The 21961-nt window shown below is 35.1% G+C and overlaps 1 protein-coding gene across 7 annotated transcripts in view; it reads left to right on the top strand.

The window, feature by feature from the left end:
- Positions 1 to 21961, top strand: part of LRP1B (LDL receptor related protein 1B) — a 1895525-nt gene that overhangs the window by 1146933 nt on the left and 726631 nt on the right. For all 7 annotated transcript variants that reach the window (XM_067025946.1, XM_067025948.1, XM_067025945.1 and 4 more), the window contains 2 exons: positions 2990 to 3070; positions 4218 to 4379. In XM_067025946.1, coding sequence (XP_066882047.1) covers positions 2990 to 3070; positions 4218 to 4379 — 243 coding nt within the window. The remainder of the gene's footprint in view (positions 1 to 2989; positions 3071 to 4217; positions 4380 to 21961) is intronic.

The following is a 21961-nucleotide window of genomic DNA, read 5'->3' as shown; positions in this document are numbered from 1 at the left end:
GCTGACTCTTCGCAGCTCAGCTACATGATAGGGAGAGTTCTTACAGACTCCAAAGGTAACTCATTGTTTCACCATTTTAAGAACAAGGTTGAATATTTTAACCTACGATTTAAATTTGAAATATTATTTTGGAGATAATATACGAAATAGGTCTTTGACAGGATCACGCAAAATTAATTTGCTTGCATTTTACTATTCTAGTTACTAATGATTTGCCAAAAATATGTGTTGATATAGACTTTTAATTTTAAAATGCCATGGTTTTTAAGGGAAAATGCAAAAATTCTATAGGACTTATAGCAATGTCATTTAAAATTCTTACTTCCTGAAAATACTTCACTAGTGTACTTCATTGGTTGAAGTACTAAGAAAATACTCAATAACATAGTTTTCGAGTGGAACCACTACCTGGAGTTACTTTGTAAAGTCCTCTTTAAAAGAAATGATCCAGAAGAGGACTTGAGGGAAAACCTGGGAGGCATGACTGCCAAATAGGCCCAAGTTCCATGAGGAGAGCAAGGCCATATGGGGTCCGATGGTTTCTTATAAATGGTGCAGTGCAGGGAACCACTTGCCCAAGGAAGACGGCATGATGGGTGAGGTCAGCCTTATCCAACAGTCCAGAGGTCCTGATGATGGAGAGAAGGTGTAGGGAGCAAACTGCCCATGCATGTGTGAGCCCCATGATTTAGCCTTTAAGGCTCTATGGAATGAGTACCTGGGTCAGGACTATGTTTAAAAACTTAAAAGAAAAACAAACAAACAAAAGGCCTAAAGAAGTGTGACAAAAATGATTGGGTAAATCTTGGTATGGTCTGTCCTATAAAAAATATATCAAAAGTTGATAGTATTATAGAATTTAAAGAAAAGATCTAGATTCAAAATGATTGAAATTTCCAACATTATGAAATAGTGAGTGGTATGGACAAAAACTTGTGAACCAAATGCTAAAGAAGTGAAAGTATTTAGGGACTCATTTCTGCTAGACACAAGGAAGTTCTCCTTTACACAATGAAACATTTTATGAGAAGTAATTAACCTTTAAGTTGAAAATACATATGGGTAGAGTAAAAATATGGGTAGAGTAAAATAACAGGTAATTCATGGATGGTAAATGAAAGTAAGGTAGGAAATTGGTACGAGGTTGTTATAGATAGAGTGATAGATGAAGAGTTTGATGAACTGAATTCTAAAGACCTATTTTTAAGGAAATACATATAACTTTAGGCAAGTCTAACTTTCATGCTCTCAGTTTCTTTAGGGCTGAAATAATTGGATATAATCAATGGTTTTCTTTCTTTTTTTTGAGCAAAGAAATATATTGTTATTATTCATATATTTTTCTCCAAATAAAATAGTACTCAAAACTCAAAAATTAAAACTATAGGTAGATAAATAATTGTGTAGATAGGTAAGAGGTGAACAGGTTTGGCTGAAGGAGTTTGGGCAGCCTGAGCCTAGCTGCTCCACCCCCTTGGTGGCTCTGAGACAAGCTACAAAATAAAACTTGAAAATATTGCTGGTCCCCCTGCCATCAAATATAGGCTATGATTCTACATCACTTGTCTTAGAGAGAAAACCAAGTGTTTGCCACAAAATGACTTTGGCTCCACCTATGAGAGGAACAATAATAAAGAATATGGGCCACAGTTCTGTCTCCATGTGTCCTTTTCTTCTGCCTTTATGCCAGTGAAATGACGGAGGTTTTTCATTCTCCTTTTTCTATTTTTTTAATGTCTATTAAATAGGTTGTGTGTGTGAGGATTTATGATTCCATGAATATTGTCTTGGGAGATAAATGTTCTGATATTGAGCAAATCATGTAAACTCTACATGAATTACTTTCACCATACGAAAAACTTTCTCCTGGGAAATATTAGTAAGCTGCTCTGAATTCCTTGGATGAACTGTTTGCAGTTATCTTTTCTCTTATTATTACTACCTTTTTTCTTTCTTTTTTTCCTGCAATCAGTCTTGATTATCTGATCTTATTGTGACAAAATTGTCTGCTGAATTTACCAATCCTTTGAATTGGCTAGTGATCTCCTTTTAGAATTGTTTTCTGTGCTAATTCTGTATTTTGCTTTTTAATTTTTGTTGTCATAGTTATCTAAGGGTTAGGAAAGGAGGTCTTTTGATTTAATTAAGTAAAATTTTACTTTGAAATCCAGTTCTTTGCTGTTGTTGATTTTCAGGAGAATTTTTGTGGTTTTTTTTTTTTAACATCTTTATTGGAGGATAATTGCTTTACAATGGTGTGTTAGTTTCTGCTTTACAACAAAGTGAATCAGTTATACGTATACATATGTTCCCATATCTCTTCCCTCTTGCATCTCCCTCCTTCCCACCCTCCCTATCCCACCACTCTAGGTGGTCACAAACCACCTAGCTGATCTCCCTGTGCTATGCAGCTGCTTTTTTTTTTTTTAACTTAGAATTCACACTTTCAAAATCTATAACTGTATGATACCAACGAAACTAAATTTAATGAGTTTTCGTATGTGTTTGTTTTCTTACTTTCAACTTATTATGTTGACGTCACTCAGGCAAAGTTGGGTCCAACCTTCCTACTTGGGCTCTCTATGTTCAGAAAAGGCCTTTCCCTTTTAAAGCACACACTTTATTTTGAAGCACATGAATATAGAGTTTCATCCAGCTGTTCTTCACTGGGAGGAGGTTGAGTCCCTTGGTGCAGGGAATTGACATCTATTTATTTTTCTTGCAGTATAATGAGTCTAAACAGTCCTTCATCAAGTGATTCTCCTTGGTTTTCAGTCACTGAAATGTACTCATATAAAACATATTAAAAGTATGTGTATCCTAAGTCCTCAAGAAGTTACTGCCACTATATTTGCTCACCTAATGTTTTCTCTGTGCCTTTTGTGGAAGAGAAGGGTAGAGTTCTGATCACATTAGCAAATGAGAAACAAATGAAGTGGAACACAGTTGATAACATCTTTCCTATTGGTTGTTTTTATATATTTCACAGAATTCCTAACTTGTGAGCCACTAACTCAATTTGCATGCAGAAGTGGAAGATGCATTAGCAGCAAATGGCACTGCGACTCTGGCAAGTACCAAATGTCCACTAGACTGCACTGATTTGATTGGGGGCCTGGCTTGCTGTGCAGCTTCACCTCTTTCTGAGGTAGTTTGTGAGAGGAGGTTGCAGAGTCAAGCAAAATGGCCAAGACAAGTGGTGAGAGGGCAGCTGGCACGTCCATGGGGATTAGCATTAAGGAAAATGGAGCTCAATATCCGTCCCTTGGGGCTGTGATGGAGATTTGTTTTCTGATATTATGCTAGACATAGCCTAAGTCTACAAACATGAAGTGAAAGCAACAACTGAGGAAACGACCTGGACAATTCAGACTCCCCAAAGCATTTATGTAAAATGCTCTATAACCTCAGGATGGAGTAGTTTATAAATTATATTGGAATTATCCATGGTCTCAACTTTGTCACCTTGTTGGGTTTTTTTTAATGTACAAATGGTGTTTTTTCTTCACTCAATTGTATCATTATGTTAAATTATGCCAAATACAGGTAAATGAATTATACATAAATCGATACCTTCTTAGCCATTGATTTCAATTTAATCTGTTTTCACTTCACATTCCTCTCACCTCCCTCCTGCAACAGTTGTTAATAAAGAGTATAAGTCATTGCTAATGATAGCATACAATAATTTCCTGATATAAATACACACTTAAGAGCCAGTGGGGGAAGGGTACACAGTGAGCCCTCATGTGGGAGAATGGAGAAAAAGGATCTGAATTAAAGGTACAGTTATAAACTCTGGGGCACAAAGGTTCTAGGTCTAAATAGTAATTTTCCAGCAATAATTATATCACAAGCTGTATCATTTCATAAAATTCCTACAGTCACCATTGTCTTCCCACTTCATTATTATTTCATGTTGCATAGATTTATTTAGTCAGTGGTTAGTCATTTCTGAGTGAAATAGAAATTAAGCTTCAAAGTCTAGGATTTTTTCCCCCTTAGTTTAGTAGTTGGTATTCAATCAGAAGTAAACAATATAAAAATGAAAATAATTCTCCCACTGCTCATGGGAAATGTTGATCATTGATTTATCATTCCTTTTTCTAATAACAAAAGAAAGCTCTCAATACCAAAAAGAGATGTTAAGTATTTCATAAGGAAAAGTTTCTCCATGGACCAGTTTTCACCTCCTGACTGTTGATGCTTCTTTCCAGATGATGACTGTGGGGACGGGAGTGATGAGGTTGGCTGTGTTCAGTCCTGCTTTGATAATCAGTTCAGATGTTCCAGTGGCAGATGTATCCCAGGCCATTGGGCCTGTGATGGTGACAATGACTGTGGAGACTTCAGTGATGAAATCAATTGTACCAGAGAAGGTTAGTAATTTTGTGAATCTGCAGAATCTCATTTTAAAGTGATATATAATATTTGGAGTGTTTTAGAGTGAATATCATAGAAAAATAAATTGTTCATCAGATTAAAAAAATGTATGTGGAACTATATAAAATAATTTGCAGATCTCTTTACTTTTCCTTTTTTTTCCTCTGGTTTCTCAACCTTAATTCCTCCTTATACTTTGATACCTTCTTCTTTGGTCTTTGCTTCCTATTTCATTAGATGCTTTACTTTCATTTGTTCCTTTACTTACTACTCTTTTAATCCCCTACAACTTCTAAATTTCCAAACCCCCAAACCCATCCTCAAAGGGGGAAAAAAAAAAAAGAATAAGAAAGGCATAATTTTCCTTTTATTTTTACACTATATTTTTTTTTCTGAAGGCTGGAAATCATCCCCTATTAAACAGTGATGTATTCCAACTGATTGACCTTCTGGAATGCAAGCTAAAAGAGGAGGGAGATCATGACCATGGTTCCCAGCATATACGTGGCCAGTCTGACCCTGTTGTTTGCATGGGTAGCTCTGCAAAATTAGATCAGCCACAGGACGTGTTAATAAATTAGAAATCATGTTGGAAATATCACAGAAAAAGCATTAGCCTGTCAAAAATTCATAACAACAATAACATTAACTAGAACTTTCTTTCTGCCTAAGAAATTGAAATAATTTATTATCCATTCTTTCATTTATTCCAAAAATACTTATTGAGAACTTTTTGTGTGCCAGGCACTGTGCTTGGACCAAAGGATAGATTAAAGAATGAAAAAACATAGTCCCTGTTTAGTTTTAAAAATCTAGCATGCAAACAGACAAACAACAAAGTGAATTCTTTAATGTGGTGACGGGGCAAAGCGTACCACATACTTTGTGATCATAAGAAAGAAATCATTTTCCAAGTGTTTTCCAAGGAGATGTATTTGTCTTCTGCAAATATTTGACAACCTGCAAAACAGAATATTTCTAAAGTATTTTCTCTGACATGAATTCCTTTTGTCTTTCTTTTGTTTTACTTTCTTCATTTCTTTCTCTCTCTGTCTTCATTTCTCTCAATTGTAAATACTGGAAACAGTGGCAATTACAGAGATTATCTACATAATACTAGGTTCTTAAAGGAATAAATCTAGATTTTTGGTGAACTCTCTAAGTGATTTATTAAAAGAGGTATTGTCTGATTTTGATTTTACCTGTGTGACCTGGGTTATAATAGTCGAGGCATGATCCAAATATGGCTAAACAGTCACCTATGAGCCATGAAGTGATAAAACACATGGTCCTCATGGTTGTCATGGCATGAGTCATGTCTTTCCTGACAGTGGACATAACAGAAGCTATAATAAGAACAGAAAATGACTAAGAAAATTTGTGGAACAGTATCTTATAAAATTCAACATGAACATATTTTAATTTAATTTTGCTTCAAAATCAAGAGAGGAATAATAAATCTCTCTCTTTCTCTCTCTCTTTCCCCCTCTCGCTTTATCTCTATCTCATTCTTGTGTCCTTTCCTCTCTCAATTTAGTTGGTCCACTTTGCCTATCTCTAATCTTGAGTGGAAAAAGGAAAGGTATATAAAAAGATATTTTTCCTCTTTTTCTTTGTATATTTGGAACATTCATTTGGGGTGTGGTTGACATTTCATTACTAGCTTAGACTGAATATATACTATTGGTACATTTTCCTCCATCTCACAGATGTCTTTTTAGGCTCCTCGTGAGGTGTACCTCTGTGGCCTGCTGACACTGACCCAATATGCTGTGAAAGATAAATTGCCCCAGTGTTAATTTCATCTCAGAAGTGAGATCCCATCCCTCTGTTCTATGTGCATGTATCTCTAAGTTAAACTGATCATTGCACATTAAGAAGTTTTGGGGAGATTGCTTTACCCTTATGAGTATCCAAAGTGAGTGGCCCATCCCCTTAGAGACTCTCTAGAGAGTTATTTGGGTTTGGATTATAGAATCAGTGGCTAAGGTTAATGACATTTATCTTGAGGGCATCTCAATTTCACTAATATATTACCGTAAAGGATATACTGTTAGTGTAAATGCCATGCGTTCCTTATATGATTACGGTAATATGCTAAGGAAATGATCCAGGTAACCCACATGATTCTTGGACATGTTTCAAGGAAAGAATGAGAAGAACTTCCTGAACTATTTATATTTAACTGATTATAAGTTGTACTAGGATTCCCTAATCAAATATTCTACTTGGTGAATACAGGATGCAGGAATTGAGGACAGGTATCATTCTGGGATGATTTCGGTGTGTAAGACAATCCATAGTATTTCAAGGGGCATTGAAATATTTTTATCCATCATTATTTAATGTATGCTGTTAACGGAAGTTGTAAAATAACCATGACACATAGAATTGTTAACGCTGATCTAGAAGGCCATTTTGCACTTGTAGGATTTGTGAGGACATTGCCAAGGTAAAGTAGAAATTTGATTCAATTAGTCTTATAATTCAGTCCGAGAACCTGCTGCAGAAGAAAGAGCAGGGGATTCTGGCTTGAGTTTCAGGACTGGCTGTCAAAACTGATCAAATACACCATATAATTGTTCAGCACTTAAGCAGAGCATATGGTGCAGTTTCTCTCAACTCAAATTGTTTTCAAAAGGGCAGAAAATACTCTTGAATTGACTTTTAATAGTAAAGGAGAAGGAGATACCAAGAATAACATTCCATATATAATATCTATTTCAGAAAATTCCTGAGCTTAAGTTCAATTCCTATTCTTTCTGATACCACTTTCAAGAAAATAATTTCTATGGTGATTATTTTTTCATCAGCAATATGATTAATATATGGGAAAAGTGTTAATGACTAGTCCCCTCCTAGATTAATGTACACTCATCTCTTTCTTCCTTCATATTGTGCTTCTCTTTCTCTCACTTCCAAACTCCTTTACTAGGCAAAGAAGATACAATATCTTTACAAGTCACTATGCAAGTGTGCACATGCGTGTGCACGTGCACACACACACACAGAGTCTATGAGCTAAAGTGGAATAGAAAGACCATCCATGGCACATGATTCCTTCCTTTGTTTCAATGCCTGTTTATCTTTAATTTAGCGCTTTTTGGTTCTGAATCCTTTGGTTGGTACATCTATTTATAGTTACCCTTTTGTAGCTACTGGATGAATAGTTTTTCCAAGTGGAAAAACAATGAGGCTGGACTGTCAAAGAATTTGGTATGAGGGAACTTCCTCTAGAGCCTCAGTCCTGGCCATTTATTAAGTGTTGAAAGGTTTTGTAAAAAGATGGTTTTACCTGTAAGAACATCAAGAATAAAGTTAAAATGAGACTTCAGTCTTTTCTTACAAGTCTTTACCTCCCTGGCTGTAATATTTTTAAAAAGAGAGCATGAGAAAGAGATGCTGGACATATGTCACATCTGTAAAACACCAAATATACAGAATTAATCTTATCCCATTGTTGATAGTTTAGTTCATTTGAGTTATGTAAACTTTCATTCTTATACTCTTTTTGGGAATTGTCTCAAGCATATTTCACACAAGGAATAAAGCATTTCTATAATAAACATAGGAAAATTGTGCAGTATCTTTAGACAGCTATTCTTCCAGGTCAATTTCCATTTAGAAATTGTTGTAAAAAATTATAACAAATAATTTCAACATGGACTTGATGGAGAAGGGAACAGGTTTTCTCCAGAATAGATTTTGCCTAAATTTTATAATTTCTTCTAAATGCAACCTAAATATCCCTCAAAAATTTGGATTTTTCTCTGAGAAAGCCCCTGACACTGTTTTATGATTACTGTTCTCTAATGTCTTCTGTTTGGCTAAAAAGGGAGTATTTACTACCTGCTGCATTAAATGAATGAGCTGGGTGATGCTGGAATGTGTGATCTCTTATTTACATCACAAATACAAATTAAATGCAAATTTGAGATTTAGTATGTATCGACCTTCAATTTTGATTTATTATAAATGATCTTTAACAAGTTCCCAAATCCATTAGGCAGTCAAATGTATACCATTATTAAAGTACGTGTTCACACATGCTTATGTTCTTTTGCTTTAACTGTTTTTGTTTCTGCTTTGGAAACTTCCAGTTCTTTGGGGCTTCATCTGCATTCATTCATGCATGCATTTATTCATTTGCCTCTCTACATCCTTGTTCCCAGTTTAAGAAGGGAACTAGAGTAATTTTATTTTATCTTTGTACTTTCATAGTCAAGTACAATATTTGATATATAATGAATATTATAAATAATTATTGAGTGAGTCTATTTCTTGACCACAAAAGTTGTTTATATTTCAGAATCAACACTTATTTGTTTTGTCTTATACATCTAATAACTTCTGTTTCCTCATCCTGGAGTTTATTTCCATGATGACGTACAAGGCTAGGTGTACGGATCTAATCATTTACATTTCCTCAATACAGCATAGCCACTTTCATTTATCCAATAATATTGACAATTTCAGCCTAGGATTCAATAAAATATAATAGATAGGAAATCTTCTTTATCTTTTATTATTGTTTACTTCTTTTTTTGTCCTCTCTTTCCAATAGATAGAAAGTTTCAGAAAGATAAGAAAAGTGTACATCTTTTTTGTATCTGTAAAACAGTAAGTACCGGAGAGGAGATTCCATCCATGATACTATAGGGGGGGAAAAGGAGTTAACCTGTGTTGGCATCCCACAAATTGCCAGGAACTTTACATTTGTTATTCCATTTAACGCTCAGAATAAGGATTACCAGTGAGTTTAAGATACTTGCCTAGGATTACACAGCTGGCATTTCAGAGGTTGTCTGCTCTTTATTCCTATGTCCAGCTGTCTGCTTCTGCAGCTATCGAGTATAATCTCCTTTATTTTTTTCTGTCTCTATGAATTAACATTTGTATGATCCCCAAATAATTACTATGTTGTTCTCAATTGAATACTCATTTTCTCTTTAAAATGAAAGAGAAAGACCTTTCTACTTATTATGGGTCATTGTAATGAAATTTGCCAAAGGGCACTAGAAGGGACCCAGGCCATTACATTAAATCATCACAAGAAGTCCATCTGTCTCTTTTTTTGTTTTTTTTTCCTCCCCCCACCCAAGCCCCACACACAATTCTCCTTGATAAAGTGGATTCTGGAACTTTGTTATTGGAATAGCTGTGGACATTCCCACACAATTTCTCCATTCACCCAAAGAACATGTTTCTCTGCCATAAAAGTTTTACCTCATAGACTCAAAAAATTTAGGAAGCTGGAAGAAAACGGAAAGATCATTTAGTTCAGTCGTTTTCATTGTGCAGATGAGGGAAAGGGCTAAGCTAGATAAAATTATCCTTATGTGTATGTAACAATAAAAATAACGTGATACTGCTTCCTGGAAGGAGCTGATAATGTTCTGTGTTAGAGATGTTGAGACTGGGCCCTTTGATCCATAAAGACATTTTTAGGAGAGATTTTGAATTCAAATGATTATGCCAAGTTCTTAGTGGAAAGTCCAAAAAGGTCTGGCAGTTCCGCCAACCAGAAAGCAACAAAATCCTACCTGGGAAATTGAATCCACTCAGGGCACTGCAGGTATCAAACCTGATATTTAGCTTAAGACTTAGGTTACACATTTAAGCATAGAGAGAATGGAAATGGAAACCAATATCTTTTTACTTCCTACCTACGTCATATCCTATCTTAGCTGAACCATCATGTTTTTAGCACCACAGTTTAATCCTAAACACATAAGAAATAAGATATCGGTAAAATCCTATAGACAATAAGACTCAGTCACTTGTCTTGTATTTCTTTCATGAAAATATTCTGAAGATACGTTCAATTCACTTTTACTAGAACACACAAATTGCTATTATTTCTTAGGCACTGAACTTTATTGAGAATTAAGTACAGGTATTGGCTTTCAATTTGGGGAAATTATCAAATTATGTTATGGACTCAGCAAATTCACATAATCTTCCATCCTAAAGTTTTTTAACTACTCTCTTTTAATGAAAATATGGATTTTTCCTGATAAAATATAATTAAAAGAAAATTTAAATTTCATCCAGTTTTAGAGAGGTATAACATCTGTTTTCAATGAGACACAAATTGTCTGGCTTAACTTTATTCTCTCACAGGTCGATTTATTTTGTTTAGGGACTGTTAACACTGAGATATCAAAACAATGTTAATTATTAATGGATTTTATCCATAGAAAGTCTCTTTTTGTTTTCTAGGACAAAATAGCTCTTTAAAAGGTCATTTCAACCTTAATACTGAAAACGTCTTTTACATCAAGAGCAAAGAAAACTCAAGGCTTTTGAATCAATTAATAACAAAGACTGTTTTGAGAATCTATAATGTTCTTAGCAATGTGATTTGAAGAAAATTAAAAGGAATCAGATAAATATAATTTTTAAATGAAATCTTAAGAGAGTGAATCATAAAAATAGGAAGAAAAAAGTCAATTATCTTCCTCTTTACACTTTAGAAAATTAGTAATGGGTCTACACTCATTCCTAGATGAATTTAGCTTTTGTATTGAGACAATAATTATACACCTAGACACTAAACAAAGTAACATCTCTTGTTTTCTAAAAGATATAATTAATAAAGTCAATAGGTAACAAAAGACCTAATTTTAATGAAGAATTTCCTACTCTTTTAACAGAACTGAACAATAAGGGCAAGAGTGAACTCATTTCCATAGTCTTTAAATTCTGCTTCCTTGTTCTTAAATTGTGGTTAATGATCAGTGAAATGGTAGAACTTGAGGCATTCAGCTGAGAAAAGAAAAAAAACACAAGTATACAAACAAACAGAAAAGAGAAAAAGGGCATGTATAATGTACAAAATAATTAGTTCACCTCTCAGTAATTGAATAGTGCCCATGCATTTGTGAGAGTAAGGAAATAAGCAATAGGATAAACTTTGCTTTTTCCCATAAAAATAGTTGGTAATTAGCTTCTTTCAGAGTCTGTTTAAACTGTCAGCCTTTGTTCCCTTATTTATGTGAAGCATCAATTCGGTTTGCACTTAAGTGTTATATTCCTGCAATGAAATGACCAGATTCATTCACTTTTTGTTAGGGAATTTATTTCAGTCCTGGGTTGGTATTTGCGTACACATAGAATTCCTAAGAAGAATTAGGTGTCATTGTCTGCATCCCAAACTTTTCCACAAATGACTTTGTTATGTAAAATCATCTACTTAAACTACCATGACCTTCCTGGTATGGAATACTCACTGGTATCAGGATCTTTCAGCACAGCCCGCTGTTATGTTGATATGTATACACTTGATGGGTGTTCTATAAATCATAAGCAGAATTTAGAACATTTTAGAGCACAGGTCAGCAGTTCTTTTCTGTAAATGGTCAAATAGTAAATATTTTAGATTTTGCCTATTTCAACTACCCAACTCCACTGTTTTAGCACCAAAGAAGCCATATACTATATATCTACAAAAGATTATGACTGTGTTCCAGTAAAACTTTTCTTAAAATTCAGGTAGTGGACCTGAATTGGTCTGCAGGTCATAGCTTGCTGACTCTTCCTTTAAAATACAAGTAGAGACACATTCTAAAGGAGTTATAATTCTGAATAACATTTTATGCCCATGTTTCAGGAAATATCAAACTTATCATGAGATAAGGAAAAAAATAATAGGGAGAAGAAAAGGGCAAAATAAGGAAGAGATAATAATTTTAAAATGTTACTCTCTGGTTCTGCCTCAAACATATAGCTCATGTGTATATGCTTATACATATTCTTTCTACATAATAGTGTTCTATATTATTTTTAAAAACCAGTTAAATAATTTCACATTTTTTCCGGTAAATATTTGCAGTCTACTGTGAGCTAGTCATATTTTTAAGCCAAGAAGTAAATTCCAAATATAAAATATCCACGCTATAATCTGTTTTACTTAATATTTAATATCTAACATGTCAAGGTGAATGGTTAATTTGAACAGTGAATGGAAAAATAGCTTTCTCAATTATATAGCCAATTTAACAGATTAATACATTGTTTACTTCTATTTTGATAACGTAGAAGTTCAGCATTCCTGTGATATATTATATTTTAAATAATATATTCATAGTGGAGTTCCAGATACCAAAACTTAAAATTGTAATGAGCTAAAAACAATGCTTTATTTGTTTTATGTAGATTTCACTTTAATACTTGAACATACTAGGGGATATTTAAAACCCTAAATTGTTTCAGTATATTTTTATGTCACTATATGTCTATGTGTTTTTAACACTAGAAACATTTTAGTGTTATAATAATTGAATTTGTGCCTAGATATCCACACATTTTTTTTCTGTCATGAAAATTCAACATTGGCAACAGAATTTTATTTTATATATATATATATATATATATATATATATATATCTATATCTCATATATAGGCTTTATTATGTTGAGGGTAGTTTCTATGCCCACTTTCTGGAGAGTTTTTATCATAAATTGGTGTTTAATTTTGTCAGAAACTTTTTCTGCATCTATTGAAATGATCATATGGTTTTTGTTCTTCAGTTTGTTAATATGGTGTATCCCATTGGTTGATTTACATATACTGAAGAATCCTTGCATCCCTGGGATAAATCCCACTTAGTCATGGTATGTGATCCTTTTAATGTATTGTTGGTTTCTGTTTGCTAGTATTTTGTTGAGGATTTTTGCATCTATGTTCATCAGTGATAATGGTCTGTAGTTTTCTTTTTTTGTAGTATCTCTGTCTGGTTTTGGTATTAGGGTGATGGTGGCCTTGTAGAATGAGTTTGTGAGTGTTCCTTCCTCTGAAGTTTTTTGGAAGAGTTTGAGGAGGATGTGTTAGCTCTTCGCTAAATGTTTGATAGAATTCACCTGTGAAGCCATCTGGTCCTGGGCTTTTGTTTGTTGGAAGATTTTTATCACAGTTTCAATTTTATTACTTGTGATTGGTCTGTTCATATTTCTATTTCTTCCTAGTTCAGTCTTGGAAGGTTATACCTTTCTAAGAATTTGTCCATCTCTTCCAGGTTGTCCATTTTAATGGCATAAGGTTGCTTGTAGTAGCCCCTTAGGATGCTTTGTATTTCTGTGGTGTCTGTTGTAACTTCTCCTTTTTCATTTCTAATTTTATTGATTTGAGTCCTCTTCCTCTTTTTCTTGTTGAGTCTCACTATAGGTTTATCAATTTTGTTTATCTTAAAGAACCAGCTTCAGTTTTATTGATCTTTGCTATTGTTTTCTTTCTTTCTGTTTCATTTATTTTTACTCTGATATTTATGATTTCTTTCCTTCTACTAACTTTGGGTTTTGTTTGTTCTTCTTTCTCTAGTTCCTTTAGGTGTAAGGTAAGATTGTTTATTTTAAATTTTTTCTTGTTTCTTGAGGTAGGCTTTTATAGCTATAAACTTCCCTCTTAAAACTGCTTTTGCTGCATTCCATAGGTTTTGCAACATCGTGTTTTCATTGTCATATGTCTCTAGGCATTTTTTTCATTTCCTCTGTGATTTCTTCAGTGATCTCTTGGTTATTTAGCAACATATTGTTTATCCTCCTTGTGTTTGTGTATTTTATGTTTTTTTTTTCCCTATGATTGATTTCTAATCTCATAGCATTGTGGTCAGGAAAGATACTTGTTATGATTTTAATTTTCTTAAATTTACCCAGGCTTGATTTGTGACCCAAGATGTGATCTATCCTGGAGAATGTTCCATGTGCACTTGAGGAGAAAGTGTAATCTGCTGTTTTCAGATGGAATTTCCTTTAAATATCAATTAAATCTCTCTGGTCCATTGTGTCATTTAAAGCTTGTGTTTCCTTATTAATTTTCTGTCTGATCTGTCCATTGGTGTAAGTGAGGTGTTAATGTCCCCCACTATTATTGTGTTACTGTCAATTTCCTCTTTTATAGCTGTTAGCATTTGCCTTATGTATTGAGGTGCTCCTATGTTAGGCACATATATATTTATAATTTTTATATCTTCTTGGATTGATCCTTTGATCATTTTGTAGTGTCCTTCCTTGTCTCTTGTAACATTCTTGATTTTAAAGTCTATTTTATCCGATATGAGTATTGCTACTCCAGCTTTCTATTGATTTCCATTTGTGTGGAATATCATTTTCCATCCCCTCGCTTTCAGTCTGTATGTGTCCCTAGGTCTGAAGTGGGTCTCTTGTAGACAGCATATATATGGGTCTTGTTTTTGTATCCATTCAGCCAGTCTGTGTCTTTTGGTGGGAGCATTTAATCCATTTACATTTAAGGTAATCATTGATGTGTATGTTCCTATTACCATTTTCTTAATTGTTTTGAGTTTGTTTTTGTAGGTCCTTTTCTTCTCTTGTGTTTCCCATTTAGAGAAGTACCTTTAGCATTTATTGTAGAGCTGGTTTGGTGGTGCTGAATTCTCTTAGCTTTTGCTTGTCTGTAAAGCTTTTGATCTCTCCATCGATTCTGAATGAGATCCTTGCTGGGTAGAGTAATCTTGGTTGTAGGTTCTTCCCTTTCATTAGTTTAAATATATCATGCCACTCCCTTCTGGCTTCTAGAGTTTCTGCTGAGAAATCAGCTGTTAACCTTATGGGAGTTCCCTTGTATATTATTTGTCATTTTTTCATTGTTTCTTTCAGTAATTTTTCTTTGTCTGTAATTTTGGTCAGTTTGATTACTATGTGTCTCGGCATGTTTCTCCTTGGTTTTATACTGCCTGGGACTCTCTGTGCTTCATGAACTTGGCTATTTCCTTTCCCATGTTAGGGAATTTTTCGACTGTAATCTCTTCAAATACTTTCTCAGGTTCTTTCTTTCCCTCTTCTCCTTCTGGGACCCCTAAAATGTGAATGTTGTTGCGTTTAATGTTGCCCCAGAGGGCTCTTACACTGTCTTCATTTGTTTTCATTCTTTTTTCTTTATTCTGTTCCATGGTAGTGAATTCTACCATTCCGTCTTCCAGGTCACTTTTCTGTTCTTCTCTCTCAGTTATTCTGCTATTGATTACTTTTAGTGTATTTTTCATTTCAGTTATTGTATTGTTCATCTCTGTTTGTTTGTTCTTTAATTCTTCCAGGTGATTGTTCTTTAATTCTTCTAGGTCTTTGTTAAACATTGCTTGCATCTTCTTGATCTTTGCCTCCATTCTTTTCCAAGGTTCTGGATCATCTTCACTATCATTATTCTGAATTCTTTTTCTGGAAAGTTGCCTATCTCCACTTCATTTAGTTGTTTTTCTGGGGTTTTATCTTGTTCCTTCATCTGGTACATAGTCCTCTGCCTTTTCATTTTGTCTGTCTTTCTTTGAATGTGGTTTTCATTCCACAGCCTGCAGATTTGTTGTTCTTGCTTCTACTCTGTGCCCTCTGGTGGATGAGACTATCTAAGAGGCTTGTGCAAGCTTCCTGATGGGAGGGACTGGTGCTGGTTAGAGTTGTGTGTTGCTCTGGTAGGCAGAGCTCAGTAAAACTTTAATCTGCTTGTCTGCTGATGGTGGGGCTGGGTTCCCTCCCTGCTGGTTGTTTGGCCTGAGGTGACACAACACTGGAGCCTACCCGGCTCTTTGGTGGGGCTAATGATGGACTCTGGGAGAGCTCATGCCAAGGAGCACTTCCAAGAACTTCTGCTGCCAGTTCCTTGCCCTTGTGGTGAGCCACAGCCACCCCTAGCCTCTACAGGAGACCCTCTAACACTAGCACACTAGCAGGTAGATCTGATTCAGCCTCCCATGGGGTCACCGCTACCTCCCCTGGGTCCTGATGTGCACACTACTTTGTGCATGCCCTCCAAGAGTGGAGTCTCCTCTTCCCCAGTCCTGTCGAAATCCCCCAGTCAAATCCCACCAGCCTTCAAAGTCTGATTCTCTAGGAATTCCTCCTGTGGTTTCCAGTCCCCCAGGTTGGGGGAAACCTGACATGGGTCTCAGAAACTTCACTCCTGTGGGTGGACCTCTGTGATATAAGTGTTCTCCAGTTTGTGAGTCACCCACCCAACAGCCATGGGATTTGATTTTATTGTGATTGCATCCCTCCTACCATCTCATTGTGCTTCTCCCTGTCCTTGGATGTGGGGCATCTTTTTTAGTGAGTTCCAGTGTCCTTCTGTCGATGATTGTTCAGCAGTTAGTTGTGATTCTGGTGCTTTCGCAAGAGGGAGTGCCCACACATTTTTTTCCATTTCCCTTTATTCAACTTTTCTAATTGACCCAGACAGTAAATCTCAGAGGTTGGAAATATGGCCTCTTTATTTATTATTAAATTTTTCATTATATCCAAGTATTAATAAATGGTTTTGATATTCCCATTCAACTTCTTATCAGGATAATCTCCAGCAAGGACTACATATGGGTGTAAAAAGAGTGTTGGAATAAAAAGTAAAACACAAAAAACCTGCCCTGGCAGTGTGTTGAGATGGGAAGGTGGGAAGGGTGGTGATATTAATAACCATCTATAAACTAGATGATGTGCAGGCTGTCATCAAGTTCCAATGGGATGAGGACAAGTTGATTTAAAAGAGAGGCCCCAGGCTTGACTTCATTATTAGTTCACATCAGAGATTGTAGAGCCATCAGGCACACAATTGTCCCTGGGAAATTCATCTCACATTACCTGGAGAAGAGCAGGACAGGTACCCCCACCAGCCCCAGCACCATTTCTAGCCAGGTAGCTCAGGAGCTGGTAGGTAGGTTTAAACAAGCATCCCTCCTAAGGATTTCTAGAAATCAAGGACAGCCCCTAAGCACTTTCGGGAGTTGATAAGGGTACCCTCAGACAGAAACAGGCCAAGCATATGTCCACACCCTATTGGTAAATGAAATGAAATGACTGATAGGCTGCCAATCTGATTCTCAGTAGTTTCAGGACAGGTGAAGAATACCTGGGAATCTGCAGGCAACAGGTACATGAACTGTTAGTACATAGTGAGTCTTTGAAAAGCTAGGAACCAATCAGGAACTGACACATGACAATTATGAGAAATGCAGGAAGCTTTGTGCATATACAATTCATAGAGATTTTTTGCTTTTCAAAGCTTTTTACAACAAATGACAAGTTAAAGCATAAACTCCATTAAAACAATAAAAAGAAGGTTTTTTTTTCCCCCAGAAGACTGGTCTCACAATTTAAATAATTCATTAAATTCGCAACACTATTATTAGCTATTTTCTCGGGAATACTTTAACATTTCTTATAAATCTGAATAAGAAAAATATAGTTTAAATATAATTTTTGCAACCCTGATTTTCTTTTTTTTTTTTCTTTTAACTTTAGGAGAAAAAAATTCCTTTCTGTCTCTGTACAGTTACTAGTCTACTAACTGCAAATATTTAGTCAAAATGAATTCATTTAAATATTGGGATAAATTCCACCATCGGTTGCCACATTTCCTCCAGGGTTCTGTGTTTATTTATTTATTAGATTCCCCTAAATTGTATGCTTAGTTTAAATAGCTTCAGGGCAAAAATACAATAAAATTGCATTAGTTAAAAATATAACCAGCATCAGCAATGTGAAAACATAACAGTAAAACAGCATGAGCATATACATATAAACATAGTCATCATTTTAACATTCCACTGGGACAAGCCATGTTATAAAGATAGATTGTGTGCCAAGCCCTGAAGCTTAAGTATCTGGGGCTCTGGGGAACCACACAAGCCTGGAACTCAGGTTAGAATGGTCATCACAGGCTCCTTAGAGTGATTCAGCTTTCCATCCAGGGGAAAATCAACAACTGTTAACAGAAGCTGATTTCATTTGGCAAGAAGGTTAAGAGAAAATAAAATTCCACCACTTTTTCTGTGTTTTCTGGCAGAAGGGGATAGCATTTCTAAATATCAACATACACCCAAAGCTAACAGACATTGAGGAATAGGTTTGGAGTATTTTTAATTTATTGTGAGGAGGTAGGATGAGAAGTAGCAAGGGAAGGAATATGAAAATGTGTGTGTGTGTATGTGGTGTGTGTTTAATAGTCTACTTGACTTCAGTATAAACTTTGGGTGTTCAAGCAAATGAAATAGATACATATATATAACCCCTTGTAAATTTGTGTAATCTTAGAGATTTTTCTCTTTCTACTTATGGTCTAAATGCTCCCAAAGAGATAGATACAAACTACATATCTGAGCATAACTGAATCTAGCAGCAGGTCTTTCTGTGACCCCCCAGTTGCCTGTAGGGTGAAATACAAACCATTTAGCATAGCATACAAGGCCATTCAAGCTCTAGGCTTTGCTCTCCTCTCCAGTTTTCTCTTTTCCCACTCCTTCCATCACACACACAGAATTTTACGAATACTGCTGACTTTGTTCGGAATATCTTCCGTCTCATTCTGCTTTCCCCTCTGCCTGACTCTTAGTCATGGCTTGGAACTCTCTTCTTATCCTCTGTCATGAGAATTTCTCCTCTGAAATCCCCAAGTCCAGGTTAGATTTCCCCTCTGCATGTTCTCACCGTGTTCATTTCTACCAAAGCACTTAGGATATTGCTTTGTAACTGCATACATCGCCTAGTTCCCTATGTGCAGACTATTTTATGATCTTTTCAGAGGCAGAAACTACCTTTCATTTTTCACCTAGATGCTAGCAAAAGCCATTTATTTGGTCTCCCTATTTCCACTTTTTTTTAATACAGCAACCAGTGAGAATTTTAATAATGTAGATGAAATTATATCATCATCACTCCTCTGTTTCAAAATCTCTAACAGAAAGATACTTGTTGAACTTATCTTACCATAGATGTTGATAAAACCCACAAGATCCAGCCCCTGCCTACCTCTCAGATCCCATTTCTACCCGCCCCCCCATTCACTTTGTTCTCTGTCTATAAAAACAAAGTCTGTTTCCTGCTTTAGAATCCTTGCATTTGGTATTCTCTTTGCCTACTATGCTCTTTACCCTAACCTGCTTGGCTGGCTCTTTCCCTTCGTTTTGGTCCCATCTCAAATATCACCTTCTCAGAGAGGCATCTCTGATCACGCTGTCAAGATGTTCTCTATACCCAACTCTCTCCTAATGATAGTCATCAAAAATGTTCACAGTATAGTTCTATGTTTTCCTTTTTCTGGGTACATGATAAGATGGTACTTCCTGGAAACTTTGTGGTTGGGTGTGACCAACATGATGGGGCCCCACTCCATGCAACTAGCATTGGCCAATGAATTGTGAACCAGAAGTGATGTATGTTTTCTTCCTATATAGCACTACTCTGATGCATTTTCTTCATTGCATTTACTGCTTTCTGGATGAATCTAGTTTATGTTCTTATATAATTATTTATTAATGAGAGAGTGGTAAAGAAAGCAGGCTCTAAAATTTAATTGTGTGGGCTCAAATATCATCCCTGCTGCTTATCATATGTATAACCACAGACAAAGTTTCTGTTTCTGTGAAGTGGGATGCTCTCAATAAGCAGTTCTATTTATTTATGTTTAATTAAAATCAAAAGGAACAGATAGGTGATCCTTCTTTTCACTGGGTTTTAATCAAATCTTAGATAATTTGAAGTATAAGCAAAATTGAATACCATATAAACTACCATTTACATGCAAGGTATATGGAATGGGTGATAAAGAAAGGGAAGTGTGAAACTGGTCTCCACGTTCCTCTTAGAGTATGCTGTAGGAGTCAAGGAAAGCTCAGAATCCCTTCCACAGGGGGAAAAAAGGCATGTCAGCATGAAGCATCGTGTATAGTTTCTGAGATTTCATGAATTCCTAAGGCTTACCCATGAATCTCTTGAATCTACAAACACCAGAATAAGAGACCCAATCCTAGATAAATATATATATATATATATATATATATATATATATATATATATATATTTTTTTTTTTTTTTTTTAAGTAAAATGAGTCAAAGAAAATTACGGACATTAACAGATGAAATGTACACAGGAAGTCAATCTAGAGGAGAATTGTTTCACCATTTTAGATTTGAATATTTATGATGGTACATTGTATTTCCTTCTCTAGACTATATCCTCATTTTAAAGTTGCTGTAATCTGGTTGTTTATAATAGATAGTCCACAAAGGTTTGGACATGGGTAGTTTAAGGAAAAAAAAAAAAAAGAAGGAAAGAAAAGCCTCAGGGAAATACCACATTTGTATTTAAATTTATAAGATAAATGTTAATTTAGAATAAGAAAACAAATGAGTGTATTCACTTATGAAGCACAAATAGATAAACAAAACAATACCAAGCAAAGCGAAGAAAATGCAAATAGAATTTTAAAAATCTCAAACAATAGCAGCATGCTCTGTGCCTTCATAGATTCTGCTTTGATCTGTGTGACCACAACTTATTTTCTTCTGTAAATAATATTGAGCTAAAAGACTACAAGTCTATATGTAAAGTTGCCATATTGCTGGATCAGGAGAAGCATTCCCTTCTCCCAAAGCAACAATTTATATTTTGCAGGTTTCTTTTTGAATCAGGTTTTTCTTTCCAGATTTCTAAGTTTACATAATCTTCTTGAGAATTTCCCATTAAATCACTGAGTTAATTGCTGAGGAACATAATTCAAAAGAACTAGATCTTTGAAACCAAGTCCAAAATATGTTCAGAAGAGACAAAGCATTGCACAATAATTAGTGAAACATGGAATTCCTCTCATTACTACCGACATTTTTGAGGCAACATTGTCCTTGGAGAAATAAAAGATGAGGAGAGGAATGAATGTATGGAATAGAATTTGGCATATACTGTTTAATTTTATTTAGGTTAATAAAATGTTTCCAAATTAGGTCATTTTAAATGTAAAATGTGTTACTTCTCAAGTTTTCCTTGCACATTACTATTTTGTTTAGTTATTTACTTAGCCCTCTGATCATTTCCAGAAGTAATCTAAGTTATAACCTGGAAAGATTAAAGGTTATAAAGAGGAAGGAACCAAAGGCAAAGTAAGGATGAGTAATGTAAATAAATCTGAGGGTGAGATTGGTATAAACAAGTTCATATCATGAAAAATGATCCAGAAATTTGGCTCTAAATTCTTAAAAGCTGTTGCAAAGAGAGAAACATGATGAGTTTCAGGATTACTCACAAATATCCATTAAGGTAACTCATAAAGATGAAAAACTAATTTGTAAAGACAGAAAAGTTAGTATTAATATCAAAGTAAGAGTGAAATAAAATTTTTCCTACAGTTTCTCAGAAGTAGATCAAAAACAAAAGAAAAGGGAGTTAGCAGTTGGCCCACTGCCCACATCCACCGAGGAAAAAAATCTGCTAGGGAAGAAATAAAATATAAAGGAATATCTCTGTCTCTCTGTTGTAACAGGGAGTCATTAATAAAATTCAGTCCAGCTCCATACAAAGCAGGCAGTAGTTGTTACCTTATGAGGATGCTAACCCAAGACTCTTACTTTTCAAGGAACTGGAAGAGCGAGATTTTCATAGGAAAGCTTTAGATTTTTAAAAGGTCAATAGTATGTTTACTAAATTAAACATACTGAGGGACAGATTCAATATGGGAGCTGCCAGCCTTCAACTCTTATTTTAAAGAATGTAGAAAAAAATCAATAGATTATACCTTCTGTTCTTTATTAAGTATTTGGAGTCACTGAGTGAGAATAACCTGAAATACAACTTTAGTATGTT

Source organism: Kogia breviceps, chromosome 2 (assembly GCF_026419965.1).
Source record: "Kogia breviceps isolate mKogBre1 chromosome 2, mKogBre1 haplotype 1, whole genome shotgun sequence".
NCBI lineage: Eukaryota > Metazoa > Chordata > Mammalia > Artiodactyla > Physeteridae > Kogia > Kogia breviceps.
The sequence above is the reverse complement of the archived record's forward strand: the minus strand, read 5'-3'. Positions and strand labels throughout refer to the sequence as shown.